At 36.8% G+C, this 20,628-nt stretch overlaps 2 protein-coding genes across 4 annotated transcripts; both read right to left on the bottom strand.

Annotated features, from left to right (window-relative positions):
• Positions 1-1,216: 1,216 nt before the first annotated feature.
• LOC112056394 (uncharacterized) lies at positions 1,217-5,487 on the bottom strand. The gene is made up of 4 exons (XM_052887667.1): positions 5,204-5,487; positions 3,783-4,032; positions 2,992-3,355; positions 1,217-1,923 (listed from the first exon to the last, which is right to left on the bottom strand). The coding sequence occupies exons 1-4, from the start codon at positions 5,459-5,461 to the stop codon at positions 1,908-1,910; spliced, it is 888 nt and encodes a 295-aa protein (XP_052743627.1). The 5' UTR covers positions 5,462-5,487; the 3' UTR covers positions 1,217-1,907.
• Positions 5,488-12,266: 6,779 nt separating this feature from the next.
• LOC112056397 (uncharacterized) lies at positions 12,267-20,603 on the bottom strand. 3 transcript variants are annotated; one of them, XM_024096823.2, is made up of 6 exons: positions 19,103-20,602; positions 17,605-17,696; positions 14,260-14,332; positions 13,871-13,930; positions 13,287-13,382; positions 12,293-12,503 (listed from the first exon to the last, which is right to left on the bottom strand). In XM_024096823.2, exons 3-6 carry the CDS (start codon positions 14,306-14,308, stop codon positions 12,436-12,438), a joined length of 273 nt encoding a protein of 90 aa, XP_023952591.2. In that variant the 5' UTR covers positions 14,309-14,332; positions 17,605-17,696; positions 19,103-20,602; the 3' UTR covers positions 12,293-12,435. The 3 variants fall into 3 exon arrangements, with proteins under 3 accessions (XP_023952589.2, XP_023952591.2, XP_023952590.2); XM_024096821.2 differs by lacking the exons at positions 17,605-17,696; positions 19,103-20,602 and adding an exon at positions 14,748-15,118 and having other exon boundaries at positions 12,267-12,503; XM_024096822.2 differs by lacking the exon at positions 14,260-14,332 and having other exon boundaries at positions 12,294-12,503; positions 19,103-20,603.
• Between the last annotated feature and the right edge of the window lie 25 nt (positions 20,604-20,628).

Genomic DNA, 20,628 nt, shown 5'->3' with positions numbered 1-20,628 from the left:
GTATAAAATAAAGTTTAATCCGGCTACGTAAAAAGGGGTCTAGAAAGAACGAGACAAGAAAATATTTCAGATTGAAATAGATAAATGCATAGGAACAAAAAGATCACGGTAGAGCCGTGGCTTCGTGAAAAGGTAACACAGAAACGGGCTTTCGCATTCATAAAATTATATTTTGCATTCGTATGAGTAAATCTAACTTGGCATTATTTGGGAATTGAAAAACTATATTGAGATGAGTCACTAACAACCCATATTCGCCTTCACTGTTGAGCACGAGTCTCCTCTCAGAATGAGAGAGGTTAGGCCTTAGTCCACCACGCTGGCCAAGTGCGAATTGGCAGACTTCACACACATAATTCTCATGTGTGTAAAGGTTTCACTCACGATGTTTTTCCTTCACCGTTCGAGACAAATGATGTTTAATTTCTTAAAATGTACATAACTGAAAAGTAGGAGGTGCATGCCCTGGAACGGATTCGAACCTACACCCTCTGTATCGAAGGGAGAGGTCATATCAACTAGGCTATCACGTCTCTCATCTATACTAATATTATAAAGCTGAAGAGTTTGTTTGTTTGATTGAACGCACTAATAATAATAATATCAGGAACTACTGGTCCGATTTGAAAAATTCTTTCTGCATTAGATAATCCATTTATTGAGGAAGGCTATAGGGTATATATATCCCTGTATTCATACGGGAAAGGGAACCACGCGGGTAAAACCGCGCAGCGTCAACTAGTATAAAATAAATGTTTTTATAGACTGCTTCTTGTAATTCATAGCACAATTGTTAGTATGAATCACTTAAGATGTATGACTTGGCTTCCACTCATTATAATTTTAAAGCTCCCCTGTATAACTTTACCATTAAGTCATACTTATAGGGTCTATTTATGTTCGCCGTTTTAGTAAGCGTAATAAATACCCCTACCTCCTTCCCGCTCTTTTTTCGGAAGTTCTCTCGTCCGGGGTTGCCTGGTAGAGATTACTTTTACTTAGTAATAATAGCCTTTGCATGCTAAGTTTAATTTATCTTTTTATTGTTTTAATTTATAATTGTATTTTTGTGTGCAATAAAGTATTTCTTCTTCTTCTTCTTCTCCTTAGTTACAAATGACATAAAATAATTAAATACAGTTTTTGAGGTTGGTTAAAAAAATTGTTGGTTAAATACAATACAGATATTAGTCAGTATAAAATAACAACACTAGACTAGATTTTGTATATTTTTAATTAATCGTAATATTGTTTCTTAAATACCTTATTCACATAATATTTTTTCGGTAGAATATTCATAAACGCTGTCATTCTAGGGGTTTATATTCAATCAAGCCATGAAACAAAATACGATAAATAGAATAAATTACTGAATATTTGTAGTTTTAATCATAAATATTACAAATAGTCAAATAGGTACAATAGTAGTGTTTCATGTCTTAGTATTTGTTATAAGTGTTGTTATCAATAGGTCTTAGTCTACTTAATTACTTATTTACTATTTTTTTATATGCACGGTTCAGTTCGCATTGTGTTTTTGAAGTGGACGTTCAAATTATAGGAAAACATTCTATCATACAAAGTACGAGTAGATGGCACTGCTGCAAAGATCATTATATTCCCAAAGAATACTAAGTCTTTACAAGGAGTAAGGCTGCTCTTTAGCATTCATGCTACATTTCTTTACATTCCCTTTATCCTATGCTTGCTGTTGGCAGTTAATTTGTATGCAAGTTGTTACTAATTGCTATAAATACGTACAGTTATTTGGTTTTAATACTAATTAGGATCACAGAGCAATAAATATAAAGAGCCTTCACACGTTGTTCGTGAAATTAACACGATGTCAATTAGGTAATTTGATATTCATAAAGCATCCATCGGGCAGGTTTCTTTTAAAATGTTTATTAACGTTTTTTGTACCTGGAAACAAAAAAAAATGGTTTTTATTGCTTAAGCGTGATGAAATAAAGGTTAATAAGTTCACGAGTAGGGTACCATAAGTTAGATAACATAAGTTAAATAGGTGTTTTGTGATTTTATTAGTTATGGTCTTCAAAATATAAATAATTCTTCCGTATTGTATTGTCGCAGCGGCCGGCAAGAGAGGTATTATTGGACGAACGTGTGAATGTGGGCCGAGACGAAGCCGAGGCACACATACGTAAGTCCGTCAATGCCTAGTACCGCCCAAGGCTTGTATAGTACTTTTCTCAATAAATGTGTTTTTCACTAAACAGCTTTCTATGTGCAAGACACTTCGAAATTTAAATTAAAACTTTGATAACCTCTTTAGTCGCCATAGAGTAAGAATAAACATTGACAGAAGTTTAATTTTTCTATCCAAGTGAATTTCTGATGGATAAAATTGTGCTCAACCAGTACTATTCAGTTACTTATATCTCTTTAGAATGTTTTAATTAATCTACTTAAACTATTATAGTAGGGGAGTCCGGGATGCTAAATTTGCAGTTACTCGAGCGTCATTGAGACCGATTACATTTGGTAGATTAAATTATAGGAAGAATAAATGGTTATTTACTTTTTCCGCTTTTAGCGGTGGAAAAAAAAACTACAGACTTTAAAAACAATTTTTATTACTTTGGATTACTGAAATTGTATGAAAATTTTAGCGATTAATTAGGAGATTATTTCCTTAAAAATAAGTAAAAAATTAATCGCACTCGTACCTCGAGTACTAAAATATAAGGGTTTAATTTTGTAACTTTGAAACCCTCCCATTCCATTACGTTACGCTCAAATCGTCAGATTTTCGAAATGTATAGTTTTTAGCTATCAACTCACCTACCTTATCTTAATCTGACGTGCTGGTTGAGTATTTATGAAGTTAGTTTTTTTTATATTAAGGGCTCATACTCGGTGGAGGTACTCGACAAAGTGTAAGGTATAGTCCCTTATGTTTATCTGCCGCGCTCGAGTAACTGCAAAAATCCCCTCTTCGGCTCCTCTACTATTAAAAGTACAACTTACCCGGAGTTAGCATTCGCAGTAGCTGTTGCCGTCGCAGTAGCTGTGGCAGTTGCTTTACCCCCGCCGCCGTAGTTACCACCGCATCCACCCCCGCAGCCTCCGCCGCCATATCCCCCATGTCCGCCTTCATAGCCACTGTTGTATCCCCCACCCCCACTGTTGTATCCCCCACCGTAACCACCGCCTCCGCCACCGCCGCCTCCGCCGCCGCCACCGCCACCTCCGCCGCCGCCTCCGCCGTATCCACCGCCGTAACCGCCGCCAAAACCACCGCCGTAACCACCGCCGTAACCACCGCCAAAACCACCGTCACCGCCGCCATAGTTGCCCCCACCGTATCCACCGTGATGACCGTGATGATGACCTAAAAGAAAACCATGTATTTAGCTTTATTTATCGTTTATGAGTAGAAAACACAAACATATTATTAAGTCGGGTATAAAACAGTAATAAGACCTACGTATTGTGTGTGAGTTGTAAAAAATTCAATAAACCAAACAACAGTAAAAATCACAATAAAACGGAATATTTTGTAATATGTGTTGTGATAAAATCTATCTACTTCTGATTGAGGTGTTAGATGATTTTCAATTTTTTTTGGCTATTGCACCTATCTACATAAATGTGCTTAAAAGTGTTGTGTAAACATTTCTGCCATGGTTGTACATAATATTTATTCTATGCAATGGTATAAGAAATATTTAAAAAAATGTTGTCTTACGTTACGGAAATTATTGGAACGTTTTAATATGTAATTACGATAGTATTAAAGATATAAAATAATGAATTACCTCGTTCTTTCACAACTTCAACGACGATAGTCTTCGTGGGCTCTTGATAACCGCCCTGATATCCCCCATGACCATATCCCCCATGACCATGTCCCTTGTACCCCTCGTAGTCGTATCCACCACCATAGCCGCCTCCGCCGCCATAACCAAAGCCTCCTCCAAACGAAATCCCACCCCCAAGTCCCAATAACTTGTGCAGGTGACGCTTTTGCCTATTCAATTGACCAGATCTCTGCTGGTCTTCTAATTTCTGGAAGAAACGAAAAATCTCTCTATACTAATCGTTATGCATAAGCTGCTAAAAACCCTGTTTGTCGGCGGTAGCTTTCTTGCCATTGGTTGCTTACGTGACTGCAAAGCGATGCTTGACCGGTAGTATTTAATACTAGCGGACCTTTGCGACTTTCTCCGCCCTTAAGCTTCTCTTTAATCCGGCGTCTACTAACTGTAAAACTACCTCCCTGCCCAATTTCATCTTTGTACGTCAAGACAACCTTTCGCATTTATATATTAACATGGAGAGGAAAGATTTGTTTGTTTGCATTCATAGGCTCTGAAACTACTAGACCGATGAAAAGCTACATTTTCAGGGAGTAACATATTTCATCCCTGTATTCCCATGGGAATGGGAATTCAGCGGGTTATCAAGGGTTTTGTTAGTTAATTATAACTACAAAGTATACTAATCTAAATTAAATATAATTATGGATAGAAACGCGATGTGTCCAGCTAATAGAACCGAAGCTATTCATTAGTAATTAAATACTCATAGTCTTTAGATGTAAGCAAGTATCAAGGTTGTTTGTTGTTATCTGTTATGTAGCTTGCTTTAACATTGCTTATTAAATTATTTTCTATAGCAAATACATCTATAAGTATAATCTTTAAGTAGCACGTGTAAATAGAGTTCGCGATGGCGATCTTTTTTGACGAAAACTTTGGCGAAATTAGAAGAAAGTAGATTATATATCTCCTTTTTACAATCTTCTAAAACTTGGTCATGTATAATGAAAAACAACCCATATTCGCACGAGAGTTTTTTTTATGCATTCCCAAGTATATTATATTCTCACGACAGCGTTTTTAAAACACGACGCTTTTTTCGAACAGTGTTGGATTTTCAATTTTGGGCGTTGTAAAATAGACTTTCATTTAACTTCATACTATATTTGAATGCTTTTTTATCGCCCGTTAAAAAAAGCCTCGTGCGAATGAGGGCTTACATCGAACTCGCAAACGTCCGCTAGTTTGTCATTATTCTTTCACACAGATGTAAAAAATTCAGCTTTTAGTTCAGTTTTATTTTTTTTGCCAACGTAAAAGTTTAAAAATAAATCACAAAAACTTAAAAAGGCAAACAACAATGCAACACTTTACTCTTTTTCCGAACACTTGATCTAAATATAACTTTCACAAGTTACCTGAACATAAATAGGTTGCGGGTCAACACCCAGCGATTTAGCCTGGGGCTCTTTCGGCGGCGGATTCTTCTGAGCGAGGAGCACCAATATCGGGAACTGGCGCGCCCGGTCAGTGACATGGGTCCTTGAGTCCCTGGGCGGCGCCAAAACCGGCGCGACCAGCACAACTCTCTCCCCGCCTTCGATGTCGTTATCGCTTACCGAAGCGTAAGCTAACGCCACAAGCGCAAAAGCGCTCACTACACTATAAAGTCCCATCTTGGTTACTGGCGCAGGATTCGCGCGTTCGACCTATTTATACATCAGTTTTTCCATCGTACCTACGTGATGTGACGTCATTGTTTGTCTTTGTTTGCAGGACACCCCGCGGTTTCCCACGATGACGTTATCGATTGGATATCGGGCGTTGATGGTTTCATGTTCCGGAATCGAATGCTTAATTGTATTTTAATTATGATCACTGCGTGCCATTTTTGTATCGAAAAAGGATCGTAGCGAAAAGCTTTCCGTCCTTCCTAGACTTGCTGATTTGAGGAGAGGCTTAACCAATGATTGTATACTGTTAGATATGTCACTAGCACGTCTAAACTGAGCATACAAACATGACTAAGTAATTCTATTAATTTCATTTAGTCGCATAGCAAACAACGAAAGTTTATTAGCAAATAATACTTACCTAAATATTGTCTACAATATCGAGTTGTGTATTCAGGAAGTGTAAAAATTATATACTTGTATGATGTAAATAAACACAAAATTGTGCATGTGAGCGCTTAGTGGAGTAGCTAATTTCGGATCACTTTTTGCGGTGATTTTATAGACACGTAACATGTCTAATTGTACAAAATCTTTGGGCTCAACATTACCTAATGTCTCATTGACTTGTGAGCCTATGGCTTCGGATCATGTGGTCCTGAAATTCTGAGCTTTCTTACATCCGACAAATTTTCATTGAAAATTCTCAACTCCAAATTGGGAAATTTGGAGTGTTATATGCCCGTGCCCAATGATAATTTTATACTGTAAATAGGTTACGTGCCTACAAAATCACTGCAAAAAGTGATCCGAATTTAGAGACTCCACTGAGCTCACAAGGTATGCACAATTTTGTCTTCAATTCCATTATATATTTATGTGTATATAGTTTTTACACATCCTGAACACAGAACTCGACATTGTAGACGATATTTTAGTATTATTTGTTTAAATAACGTTCGATGTTTAATAAGCGACTAAAAAAAATTAAGACATACACATTTGTGTTTATGCACTAGTGCCCATCTCTAGTATAATACATCATTGATGTCGTGTAGAAACCGAAAGGGGTGTGGATTGTCTTCCTACTCCTTATAAGTTAGCTCGTTACCATCTTAGCATCATAAATCATCACTTACAATCAGAGATTGTAGTCAAGGGCTAACTTGTAAAGAATAAAAAAAGAAATATCTCTAAAAAGTAAATAAAATATCCCCGTAAAAGCCCTGACCGCCACTACAGGTAGAGTATTAGTAAACCATCAGGCTCATATATGTTGAACTTTGCAAGTAACACAATATAGTATAGTTTAGGTAGGTAACTTCATATGTATGATTGCTCAGTACAGAGTAACATTTTACTTGCATGGTAATTTGTGGATTCTACTCACGTACAATATCAGGTTAGCCCCAAACCGGATATTGTGCGATGTACGCTTAGACATTACAGATTAAGGTTTACTCAAACATTCCATAAGGTTTTTCCAGAATTTTATTATGGTAACATACATGCTAAGACCACGGAATACAAGCTTAACATGCCAGAATACATAAAAGTGACTCGTTTACGCTAACTTAAGGGAGCCTACGGCAATTACACAAGAAGGCAATATTACTCCGAATATTGCCTTCTTGTGGAATTGCCGTAGGCTCCCTATTAGGACCTGAGGACCGCGAGCGCTGAACCATTGCCTGATGGGGCCCGAAGGCAGAAGCAGAATAGATGGGCAGAACGAATCTCTAAGGGCTCCTCACTAACACGGACCTCGGCTTAGAGAAGCGTTCTGGCAGGGTGTTTTGGCCTGAGTGTATCAGTCCAGCCGTCTCCGAGATCGTAAGTTAAAAGCCCACATCCGAGTGAACTCAGATATCCGAGACCTCGCCTTAGCCGGCGAAGACGCTGTGTAGCTTGTGTTTGTGTTGCCTGGAAAGCATTGTAGGTCGATATGTCATCGTCAGGATTGTAAAGGACGATTTTTGGGCGTCTAGATCTAAATTCGGCGTTGGAATCGGTGTAGTTACAAACCTCAACCACCAGTTAGTTGCAGTGGTTAGTTAGTGGGTGGTGGGTAGTGAGTGAGGTGGTCATCATCATCATCATCAATCATATCAGCCGATGGACGTCTACTGCAGGACATAGGATTTTTGTAGGGACTTCCAAACATCACGATCCTTAGCCGACTGCATCCAGCGAATCCGTGCGGCTCGCTTGATGTCGTCTGTCCACCTGGTGGAGGTTGAGCAACATTGCGCTTTCTAGTGCGTGGTCGTCATTCCAGCAACTTGGAAGCCCAACGTCCATCTTCTCTTCGAACTATGTGCCCCATTGCCATTTCAGCTTCGCGACACGTTGATCTATGTCGGTGACTTTAGTTCTTCTGCGGATCTCCTCATTTCTCATTTCTGGGGTGGGTGGCAGCTCTCAAAATAAGTTTTCGATTTTTTATATATTGAGCAATTTTGGAATGGCGTTGACTGCAATCTCACCTGATGGTAAGTGAAGATGCAAATGGGCTTACTATAAAGAGGTACAAGGTTATTCTACCTATACCTTTGACGGTTTCTACGCGGCATCGTAAAATCGCTTGGCGGTCCGTCTTTGACGGTAGGGTGATAACCAGACTTAGCCTAAGTCCTAAACTGACATTGGCGTAGCTAGACGGTGCAATGCCCTGGGGCACTCAAGCTTAGGGGCCCTCGAATCCTTACGATCGAACTGAACTTAGAAAATTTCGAAAACGAAAAAGAGCTGACGAATATTTTTTGTTGATAAAACCCAACCAGTTTAGATAGTAGTGGGACTCCATTTTTTATTTGCACTAAAGCCCTTGGTTACCTAGCTACGCCACTGAAACTGACCCGTGCTGGGAATCGAACCCAGAACCTCTATCGAGACCCACAGCACTACCAAGATCCAGAGAGGTCGACAAAAATACTTGGGTAGGTTAGTTGTCAATCTAAGAATACAAATTGTATAAACATCGATAAATGATGGCACATCCCTGACGAGTTTCAAGTGTAAATAATAGATCGCGATGTGTGGATATACCTTTATTACTTCGTGGTGGGATTTTTTATTTTTTTTTGTCCTGTTATAAAATTTCCTTTGTATGCTAAACAAGTACACTTACCAAGTTGTTTACCATTTTTTTGACGAGCTCGTCGGCGCGGTTGCGGGAATTCCTTGCTAATTATAGATCAGGTCTTTTTCGTCACTGTATCGATCCCTAGATCCCGGCTTTTTAAATGATCGTATCTTGTAATTTACTATCAGCAAATAAAAAGGGTTTCGATGTCTAAGTAAAGCCAAATAACTTTCGTTGTCTACTATGAGACTAAATTAAATTCTTCTTTGCTGACTTTGTTTGCCTTAAGCTTTGACGCGTTAGTGTAATATCTAATAGTACCTATATAATAATTGACTTGATCGCAACTATATGGGTCTTATTAGAAGGCTTAAAGTCATTCAGCGGGCGATGGAGAGAGTTATGCTTGGAGTTTCTCTACGTGATCGAATCAGAAATGAGGAGATCCTCAGACGAACCAAAGTCACTGACATAGCTCAGCGAGTCGCGAAGCTGAAGTGCCAATGGGCCATATAGCTCGAAGAGTGAATGGACATTGGGGTTCCAAGGTGCTGGAATGACGAACCCGCGTCGGTAGGCACATTGTTGGCTGACCCCTCCATTAGTTGGACTGAGGACATTTAGCGGGTTACAGAGAGTCGCAGGATGCTGGCGGATCGATAGCGTTGTGTTTGGAAGTTAATGCAAGAGGCCTATGTCCAGCAGTGGACGTCCATCGGCTGATAATGATGTTAAAGATGAGTAGTAGTACTCTCCGGGGAAGTACTATCGCCATACTTATTTCTGCTGCCAAGCAACATTGCTATGTTCCGGTCTGAAGGGCAAGGTTACTCGTAATTATAGCTACACGCCTCAGGTTCATAGACAAAGGGTGGTACGCTCTGCGGCGTGTTTATTGCATGCCTGCGAAATATTGCTCTATTTGTAGGTGCTAGTTTTTACTTACCATCACCAGGTGGTGAATAATTGACGCACGAAGCAGATGATCCGTCAATAATTAAAAAAAAATACCCTGGCTTAGTTTGTTGGCTCTTCTTAGACTAAGCCGCGTATGGACAATTGTAAATTCGTATTATATACCTGAATTATTGAGATTATATGTAACAAATTTCAAACGGTGCCTACTGGTGGATATCATACAGTAGGTAGATGACATTTCTCAATTGATTTGACGTGATAATACCAAATATTTAATAGACCAAAATAGTAAATAGGTTCGCTGACGTTACAAAAGTGCTTGTACACTAGTCGTACTTGAAATAAATGAATTTTGAATTTAAATTATTATAAAAATCAACAAACTGAATCCTCTCTCAAGACAGCCGGCTAATATTTTCAGGCTATTTGAGTATCCAATATCCATAAAACATACATATTTCTAAGCTTTTCTAAATTTTAAAAATTCTTTCAACACTGGAAAACTACTTTATTATCGTGTAACTAAATTTTATCCCAGTATTCCCTCGAGAACTACGCTGGTAAAATTAGTTTAGTTAAACTAGTCTAGTGTAGTTAGTTTATTGTATAAAAGATATAGCTAGGTACTCGTAGAATAGAAACCTATAGACTAAAGCGTAAATAGATAAAGGAGTTGTAACGCAACCGCATAGACGTATAATTATTACAGTATCACGATATTATAATTATTAATCGGAAAAAATGTACGGGAAAAAGTATTTTACCCACACAATGTTACGTTTTTACCTAGGATTAGTTTCCTGAGATGTAATTAACTTTGACAGTTTTTACTGCCTTCAACTATCTCACATCGAGAGTGAACAATAATTAGAATTGTAGCTTTATTTGTACCGTTAATTGGTCTATTAATTGCTGGCGTGTTACACAGAATGAATTTATGACAGGACCTCTGGTGTTGCGAATACCTTGATCTATATAGCGAGTGGTCCTAGGAGCTGACGGCCTCAGTGGCGCAGTGGTATGCGCGGTGAATTTACAAAACGGAGGTCCTGGGTTCGATCCCCGGCTGGGCAGATTTTATTAATTGGTCCAGGTCTGGCTGGTGGGAGGCTTCGACCGTGGCTAGTTACCACCCTACCGGCAAAGACGTACCGCCAAGCGATTTAGCGTTCCGGTACGATGTCGTGTAGAAACCGAATGGAGTGTGGATTTCATCCTCCTCCTAACAAGTTAGCCCGCTTCCATCTTAGACTGCATCATCATTTACCATCAGGTGAGATTGTAGTCAAGGGCTAACTTGTCAAGAATAAAAAAAATAAAAGTCCAAGTGAACGACACTTGTGATCGGTGGCTCCTACTTTAACCCCATACATGCATATCATCATATTATCATAATCCCGTGAGTAGCGTGTTGCGGCGTTTTTTATATTCGCTCCATGGAATGCTTATATTCGTCTCTGCTCAATAATCTCCTCTCTTTTTCAGTGAAAGTCCCGTTAAAATCCGTTCAGCCGTTCTAAAAACTACTCCGGACAAATAAATAAATAAATATACTTAAACAATACACATCACTATCTAGCCCCAAAGTAAGCATACAGAGTAGCTTGTGTTATGGGTGCTAAGATAGTTGATATTATAATATTAATATACATTTATATACTACATATAAATACTTATATAATGAATAAATACACACAGACACTGGAAAACACCCATGCTCATCACACAAATATTTTCCAGTTGTGGGAATCGAACCCACGGCCGTGGATGCAGAAAGCAGGATCACTGTCCACTGCGCCACGCGGCTGTCTAATAAATAGGCAGGTAGATAAAAATTTTAAAAAAGTTTTGATATCGCGAAAATAGCTATACCTAAGCAATCAAATACCTAATAGACACACAGAAAACCCAGACAGATTATATTATATGTATTGATGCTAAAGCGTGTACCAAGAGTATTGATGGTTAGTGTATATACATATACTATATAGTAGGTATATGTAAATCTGATCAGATTTCGCAGTTGTGGTTTGCAGCATTGATGCGAGTGTTGAGATTTTATATACAACTTATAATTTAATACTATTGTATGTAACAAAATGTTCCTTGTTTGTAGCACTTAACGATCGATAAAGCGAAGCTTGGAGTTTGTAGAAGAATCAGATATATCTTAGCGCGACGCTAATCCAGAGAATAGATTTGTCAACTGAACCTTGATAAGGAATACCTTACATTTAGTGTAGAAAATTGACTTGACTGCATTTTCTAAAAAACAATGTTCAGTAGGTATATTTCCGTGTATAATAATTTTAATTACAGGTAATTCCTAACACCACAATTATGGAAATGACGTAATCTATCTATATTATATTAAGAGAGTTAAGTGTCCGTATATAAAAATAATAATTTAGAGTTACAGAGATCAGAAATTAGAACCGAAATAAATATTTTTAAATTTATTGTCCGTTTGTCGTTCTATCTGTATTTTCAATAAATAAATTAATTAAACAAATAAAAAAAACCGATTACATAAAGTATAAAAAAACTGAAAAGGAATTTTTTTTTACTTTCACCTACCTAAGAACACTTGGGTTATTGAGACAAATCTAACGATATCCTAATTACGTAAATCCGTTCAGTGGTTTGGAATATATGAGGTAATAAAGAATATTACATACATACATACATACAAGATACGCGCGAAAAACATAACCCTTCTTGCAGTCGGGTAAAAATATCTATCCATTCTATTCTATATGTGTAGTTCTATGTGTAAAGGAGGAGAGGGAGGGAGCTTCTTTTGCAACTAATTTGTGTGAAATTCTGTTTTTTACAATTCGTAGGGTTTTCTTTACGGACGAAGTCGCAGGCGTGCGCTAGATTAAAATATGGTAGGGACTAGGGTTATAAAAATATTGTTAAGTAATAAAACACGTTTCTTTTACACTGTTCTAAAGGCAACTTTATGATTTATCTAACCATATTTATTTGCGTAGTTATTAGGCAAATATTTTCCTCCATGGACGCTATCGTAATTGCTATCTGGAAACAAAAAAATAAATGAATTATGTTTTCTTGTCACAACATCATCTATAATTATATGAAGCTGAAGAGTTTGTTTGTTTGCTTGAACGCGCTAATCTCAGGAACTACTGCTCCGATTTGAAAAATTATTTCAGTGTTAAATAGCCCATTTATCGGGGAAGGCTAGGTAGGCTAGGGTAGGCTATATATTATATCCGTATTCCTACGGGAACCGAGTGAAACCGCGCGGCGTCAGGTGGTAGTTTATATTATGAAGACTTGTAGGCTAATTCACTATCATTGACTATGCTAGTTCACATATACGAAATTGCGATTCAATGTAACAAATGTCATACGATGCTTACTGTAAGATATCATGCAGTAGTTAAATGACATTTCTCAATTGATTTGATGTATATTTTAATAGATTGAATATATTAATAGGTCTGTTGATGTGTGATAATCCAGTCGAATAAATATTCCACTTGCGATGAAATGGCAGTAGGTATCTACAGCAATTATGGCGAAGTTGTATAATAAATAATGTATAATAAACGATGGACGTTGGGGTCCCAAAGTGCTGGAATGGCGACCCCGCACTAGTAAGCGCAGTGTTGGCCGACCCCCCACCAGGTGGACTGACGACATCAAGCGAGTCGCAGGGATTTGCTGGATGCAGGTGGCTCAGTATCGTGATGCTTGGAAGTCCCTACAAAAGGCCTATGTCCTGCAGTGGACGTCCATCGGCTGATATGATGATGATGATGTATAATAAAAAACGTTTCCCAAAAGTGAACTAACCTGGATTACTAACAATGACAGTAGTTCCCGTATTTGCTCCGTAGCGAGAAGCCGGATTCCCTGGATAGTATTTGTTATAAGGATAACTGTTTACACCTAAAAACAAATTAAACAATTTTACAGAAAGGAGTGTCTCTGCATGATCGAATCAGAAATGAGGAGATCCACAGAAGAACCAAAGTCACCGACATAGCTCAACGAGTCGCCAAGCTGAAGTGGTAATAGGCGGGGCAATCGGTCGAAGAGCCGAAGGATATAGGGGGTTCCAAGATGCAGGAATGGCGAGCCCGCATTGTAAAGCCCAGTGTTGGTCGACCCCCCACCTGCTGGATGTAGGTGGCTCAGTACTTAACATGGTGTTTGGAAGTCTTTAGAAGAGGCCTATGTCCATCAGTACATGATCATCGGCTGATAATGATGTTGATGACAGATAGGCTGTAAGTAGGTATGTTATAAAATAGACCTTTTGTAATTTATGGTTATGATGATACATTAAAATAGCTTGAAAAGTTCGATTTGAAAATGTCAATTTTGTTTTTTTTTAGTTTTATTGGACCAGTAATTAGATGAAACAATGATATTACCTGTGTTTGGTACAATTATTACTGTTTCTTCTTTTGGTTGTACACCAGGTATTACAGTATCTGAAACAATTCGGAACAAAAATGTTTAGGTGCATAAAAATCATTGTAAAGGCGGCTTTAATTATTTCTAGGTAAAAATAATATCGGCATAGTGACTCCCACACTTCGAAAAGTTTTCCTTGAGAAACTTTTTCAATTGTGTAAAGTAACTTTTCAGTTGGTTTACTCTGTCTATGGGTGATTTTCGATTCTAACCTACGCCCTCTTAACGAAGGCAGAGGTCATATCCACTGGGCTAACACGACTCTTTATAATATTAGTTTAGAAAATATCACACTTTGAGAAAATCTCCTTGAGAAAAGGTTTAAAAGAGTTTTTGTATTATTTACCAATACTATAAACATCTCGTTTTTTCAGCGCATGCGTTGGACCGATCATGTAGACGTAACCTTTAGCGAGATTCTGTAAAAAATATTCGAGATAACATCTTTAATCAAGTAAAATAACCTGAGGCTATAACAATAATAAAGCGTACGGTTTAGATAACTATTATAATTTTATCTTCTTCAATCAAATGGATTTTTTGTCTTTTAAATTTTTGGTTACCTACTCGGTGGAATAACAAAAACTAGTCAAAACAACATCAAAAAACATAAGATTATAATTAGAAAACTGCGAAGGAATGATTTTTGTTTGTTTCATTTTAATTTATTATTCCGCGAAAATATTACTAATATTAATAATAGGAAAATTTTGATTTATATTTGAGATGAGATTATGGATTTTTGTAACTTTTTCACAAAAAAATACTGGATATTTTTTTTTATTCATCAAACATGTAATAAACTAGTCAAATATAATATATAATTCTATATACCTTTCCCTGTCCAATATTGTTAGAGTAATGGACAAACATACTGTCAGTAGAATTACAAGATATTATAAATATTACGGCGAGCCATGTATTTCTGTACATTTTCACATGTGGTGGAGAATTCAACGAATAAAAAAAAAACTGTGATGTTGACAGTATTCACATAGTTTCAGTTGTATTTATCTCACCATGCTCCTTTTTATACGATAGTAGATAAAAAATCTTAGTAATTAATTCTTATCTCGCATCTCTTAATTACTTTACTTATAATCGTTGTAGGTAAGTTACGTGTTATAACACTTGCAAAAGGATCATATTAATATTAATATGTAGAGTTTCTAGTAAAAACCACAATATTTTATTAGGACTAACTTACGCCGGTTAGTCCGTATGCATGGAAATGCTTATGAAGGATTTTTAATACAAACTAATTACACTTACTTCTTTCCTACCCCTACACTACCCTCCCTTTTTTTTTTACGTGGGTACACTACCCTCCCTAGCCTAACCCTACTCTACTCCTACCCTATTTTCTCACAGTTTCTCACCTTCAAACAGCATACATTTCAAAACCAAAATCAGCTAAATCGGCCCAACCGTTTTTGAGTTACAGCGATATAGACGAATGAACAGCAATTATTTTTCAGATAGATACGCGTAGATACCGAATTTGTGTTATACTGTATTAGTATATACTGAATTTGTGTTCTTTTTATGTGGTAGTTCCCAAAACTACCCTATAAAAAGACCGTATGCCAAGATTCGTATGCCTATTTAATATTGGTTCTTTCTGTAGATGCCTACCTCTACAATAATGAGTTTGTATTTAGTCTGAACCGATTTAGATATATAATTCACGAAGGTCATGAAATTATTAATTACACTCTCGATCAAGTCATCAATATTCTCTTTCAGTGCGTTTTCATTTGAGACCCCGCCCGAGTATATTTGCAGACATTCAGTTATTCTTCCCCACTTTCACCCCCAGAACTTTTAAACGGCTCAACCGATTATCATCAAACATGTATAAGAACACTCGCACATAATTCACCTTTCATACAAAACAAACTAAATTGTAATAAATTGTAATCACTTCATCCGTTCGGAAGCTATGGTGCCACATACAGACAGACACGTCATACTTATAGCACCCCCTTTTTACGTCAGGTGTTAAAATAAAAATACTTCGTGTGTGTTTGAATATCTGGTCTGATCTGGGATAGTTTGGACCCGGTAAGCGTTGTAATTTGGTTCTGGTTCTTTTACCTATTTTCAAATATACTTACATAGAACCTTTAAGGGAAGGACCTTTAGTTCCGTTAATCTCATATAAATATGAGTCAAGAAACTTCTTATTCTCATTAATTAGATATAATGAATGCGCATTAGCAGAAGGCGTTGGAAGAACAAAGCCATGGAAATACCGTTTAAGTCAGACGCATGCGGCTAATCGTTTGATGGCATCAGTAAGTGAATCTAATAATATCATAACGTAACAACCTCTTTAGCGTACTTGTGTATGCGTTAATTTATCAGCCTGTATAATTCCACTGCTGTAAATAGGGCTTTTTGATAGAGCGCCACCCCATACGATCCTTCATACGAGCCTTCGACTTCCAACCAATACCTTCTTAAAGTTGTTGGAATACAATAACCCTGAAGAACATCTTAAACTGCGCGAGGAATACACACACACAAACTTTCGCCTTTATAATATTAGTTATTGATATAAAATATACCTATAGACCTCTTCAATGACGTAGCATTCTACTGGTGAAAGAATTTTTGAAATCGGATCAGTATTTCCGAAGATTATCCCTTGCAAAGAATGTTAGAAACTCACAAACTTTACCTCTTTATAATATTAGTATAGTAATAGATAAGTATAGAGGGAGGAATAATGGGGATGATGACTAGGTTTGAATATATTGATTTTTATGATACGTTCGGGTAAATAGGGTCAATGTTAACTAATTTATACATAAAAAGCAAAGATTGTCTGGATATTTGCAAAATAAATGAGATTATAAAATTTCAAAAACTATTAAAAATATTTTATCGTAATTAGATGAAAATTTATACAGTTTTAGCTTCCTTACATTAAATGTGACATTTTTTAATATGTGAACTATAAGCATAAACGCACAAATAACAAAGATATTAGTCATTTTGTTTGAACACGCATACAAATCTAACGATCATTACATTGCCTATGACGTCATTATTTCGAGCCATTTTGTATGGGGCGTTTTTCAGGGATCCGCGGCAGCGCCGCAAATCTGACTCTTTAAATCCCTGTAGCTCCGAAAGTAATGATCGCAGATACCCTGTTCCTTTTAAAAAATTGCTTTACTATTAGTATACTCTTAATTTATATACAATTTAAAAAACTGTCATCATCCCTACATATTGTGGCCAACGAGTAGCGCTTAATAATCTTAAAACTGGGTTTCACGCAGAACTCTATACGCTTTGATAGAGTTATAGATTTTAAGGTATGGGTATGTTATAAGCTTTTCTATAAGAATATACATATATGGCTCTTCATATATATATCTCTTCAATTCTTCATATATATGTATATATGGCTCTTCATGAGATCTGATTGACAACAATGACAACGTAAGCAATATGCATTTACATGAAAATGTTTTTGGTGAGATTTATGAACTTGTTACCAGCTGACGTCTCGCGGTTTCGCCAGCGTAACGGTTTCAAAATATAGTCTGCATTACTCGCTGATATTGTGGCTTTTCACTGGTGAGAAATTTTTAATAGTTGGTTTAGCCGTGAAAACTTTACAAACAAACTGACATTTGCGTTTATATAATACTCGTATCGTATATACTTCTATACTTACTTTTAAACAAAGGTATTGTAGATAACGCAGGCGTTAAAAAACTAATGGGAACCGGATTGTCTTCTTCGTATGTTAATCTGATCTTCAAGTTTCTGTAATAATTTATTTCAGTTTTATTATAAATAAATTATGCATTAGTTGTTAAGTTTGTTAGTCATAGTTATGAGATACTTAAGCGATAGATTAATGCATAGATTAAGGTTAATTTAGACGTAAAGTTAAATCAATTAATACAATTAAGTATAAAAAATTGTCGATTGTCACTCAATCACACATGAACTAAATGTGATGTCAGTATATTATTCAGGTATAATCCTGGTTATGTTTAGAAACAGTGAATAGTTAAGTGTCTAATATATATTCTGTGGTATAACTAACTAACAGGTTTCTAATATCTGGTATTTTTCTTTAAAACCTGTTTACAGTATGGGTTTTCCGGATATCGTATCAAATACTAGCGCAACTATTTGTACTGTACTCGTATGTACACGGGATATATAAATATAAAGTTTAAAGTACAAATATAAAGTACACAGGATATATAGATATAAATATAAAGTGCTGTGTACATAGGATGTTGAACTGTGTACGTGGCGGCACCTTAACTGGGCCCTAACTGAAAATCAGTGCGGCATACTTTTTTTTGGATATTAAGTATGTAGCAAAATGCTGAGTTAGGGCCTTTTTCTAGGTTATGCCACATATTGCAGGGCGTTCTTCTTTTTTTGTTTTAGCTATAAGTTATATATTTAAATTTTATTATTGTAATGTGTGGCACTGCCTAAAAATAAAGATATTTCTTTCTTTTCTTTTCTTTCTTTTCTGTTCAGAGATTCACTGCTTACCCTTAGGACTCATGAATCTATATTAGATATTCCATGGCATTGGCAAAAAAAATTCAGGCTTCCTTATAAGATACAAAATCTAGAAGGCCACGCCGAGACTAAATCTAGGCCATGCCCAACGGCAATTTACCAAGTTTTGTTAACTCTTTTATTTCTTTTACCATGGTCGTAGAAAAAGTATTGTATGCCACTGCACGCAATTAGCCATTGTATTACTCTTGATACAGTGACCTCATTACATGACAGTGGCATAAGTATAACTATTTATCTTTCTTTTTTTATCTAAGTAGATATTCTGACGGCCTCCGTGGCGTAGTGGCGTGCGCGGTGTATTTACAAGACGGGGGGCCTGGGTTCTATGATTCGATTCCCGGCTGGGCCGATTGAGATTTTCTTAATTGGTCCAGGTCTGGCTGGTGGGAGGCTTCGGTCGTGGGTAGTTACCACCCTACCGACAAAGATGTACCGCCAAGCAATTTAGAGTTCCGGTACGATGTCGTGTAGAAACCGAAAGGAGTGTGGATTTCATCCTACTCATATCAATTTAGCCCGCTCGCATCTTAGATTGCATCATCACTTACCATCAGGTGAGATTGTAGTCAAGGGCTAACTTGTAGAAAATATTAAAAAAAATACAGCTATGAGTAACTTACTTCGACATAAATAGGCTGAGGTTCTGCCGTGCGTGCGGATGAGTATGTTTTCGCTTTATCCGTGGTTATCAGTCTCACAACAGGAAAATCCTTGGCAGTTTCCACTACTCTTGACCGCGAGTTTTTATTCGGTGCCAATATAGGTGCAACGAGAACAATTTTTTCATTACGAAACTTATTTACTTCGTTTCCATTTGTAAATAAGATAAATTGTAACAAAAATAATAAAACAATAAGTCTTCTTAATATTAACATCGCGACTGAGTGGCTCGGGATGTTTATTGGAAGCTTCATTTATATATTTTTGAAGTATATTAACATCACGATCTTCCGTGATAGATGGTCTGTGGTAGCCAGACTTCATTTTATGTAAGCTGTGAGTTTGTTAGGCTATCCTTCTAGTCAAAGGTCAAATTTCATTTATTTCAAGGCTACAAGCACTTTCGAAACGTCAGTCGTCTAAACGTCATAATATTGTTTGAAAATGGTGATAATAATTGGTGGATAACTTAATATTAAAGTCACGAGGATTCTAAACAAAACAAAAAGCGCCTTGGTCCAAAAAGAGTCCATAGGTAAGTAGGTACGGTAGTCAATTATAGAGTTTGGATCGTGATGGTATTGGAAGGTTTCAAGATTCCATACTCCAAGTTTTGTTTATTCTTTTATTTATTTTATCATGATCATAGAAAAAGTATTGTATTATATTTACGCCAATGCACGTAAATAACCATTAACAATTCGGTTTCGCCTCATTGCACAAAAATCACTAAATGCTACAAACACCTTCATTACATTACAGTGGCATAAATATCTAATTTTAGTGGGATAACTGAGAATCTGGACCCTTAAAACCTGCTAACTTGTAAAGCCATCACGGTCTTACTCGTAGTTAATTCCATAATTGGCTACCACTCTAACCTATGGCAAGAGACTGACAGATTCACAGCCTTCATAAAATGTGGTCTGGCCATCGCAGGCCCCCGTTCTATGAGCTCTTCTGAGTTTTGCATATCTATCGTTGTTTTAAATTATGACATCATAAATTATTATCTAATATTAAAATTATATTACCTATGTTTACAACATTTTTACATTCTAATTGTTGTATTTTAAATGTCATCTGCTTTACGAAATATTGATGTGACCTCTTGAGATTATTTGACATTCTAAGGCTGCTTAAATTACGAGCAGTTTTACAATATCCATTTGCATTTATTTCCAAATTGTGCGTGATTTAATATGTGAACACTCAGCTTTACAGTGACAGACTTCATCATTGAATTCATTTCATCTTCATCATATCAGACGATGGATGTCCGGTGACAGTAGACAGACTACTGGTATCAACTGAAGGAATCTTCAGTTTATATACTCGTAGACAACACACACTTGGCCAGTTATCATACACCGACATCCAAAGCGAACAGTATCGTATGGTATCGTAGCGTGCCTTGGAGGACTTTATATCAAACTAGCGGACGAATTCGTCCGCATGAAAGTCGATGTAAATTTTCAACTACCCC

The sequence above is a fragment of the Bicyclus anynana genome, chromosome 1 (genome assembly GCF_947172395.1).
Source record: "Bicyclus anynana chromosome 1, ilBicAnyn1.1, whole genome shotgun sequence".
Lineage (NCBI taxonomy): Eukaryota > Metazoa > Arthropoda > Insecta > Lepidoptera > Nymphalidae > Bicyclus > Bicyclus anynana.
This window is presented reverse-complemented; position numbering and strand designations above follow the sequence as displayed.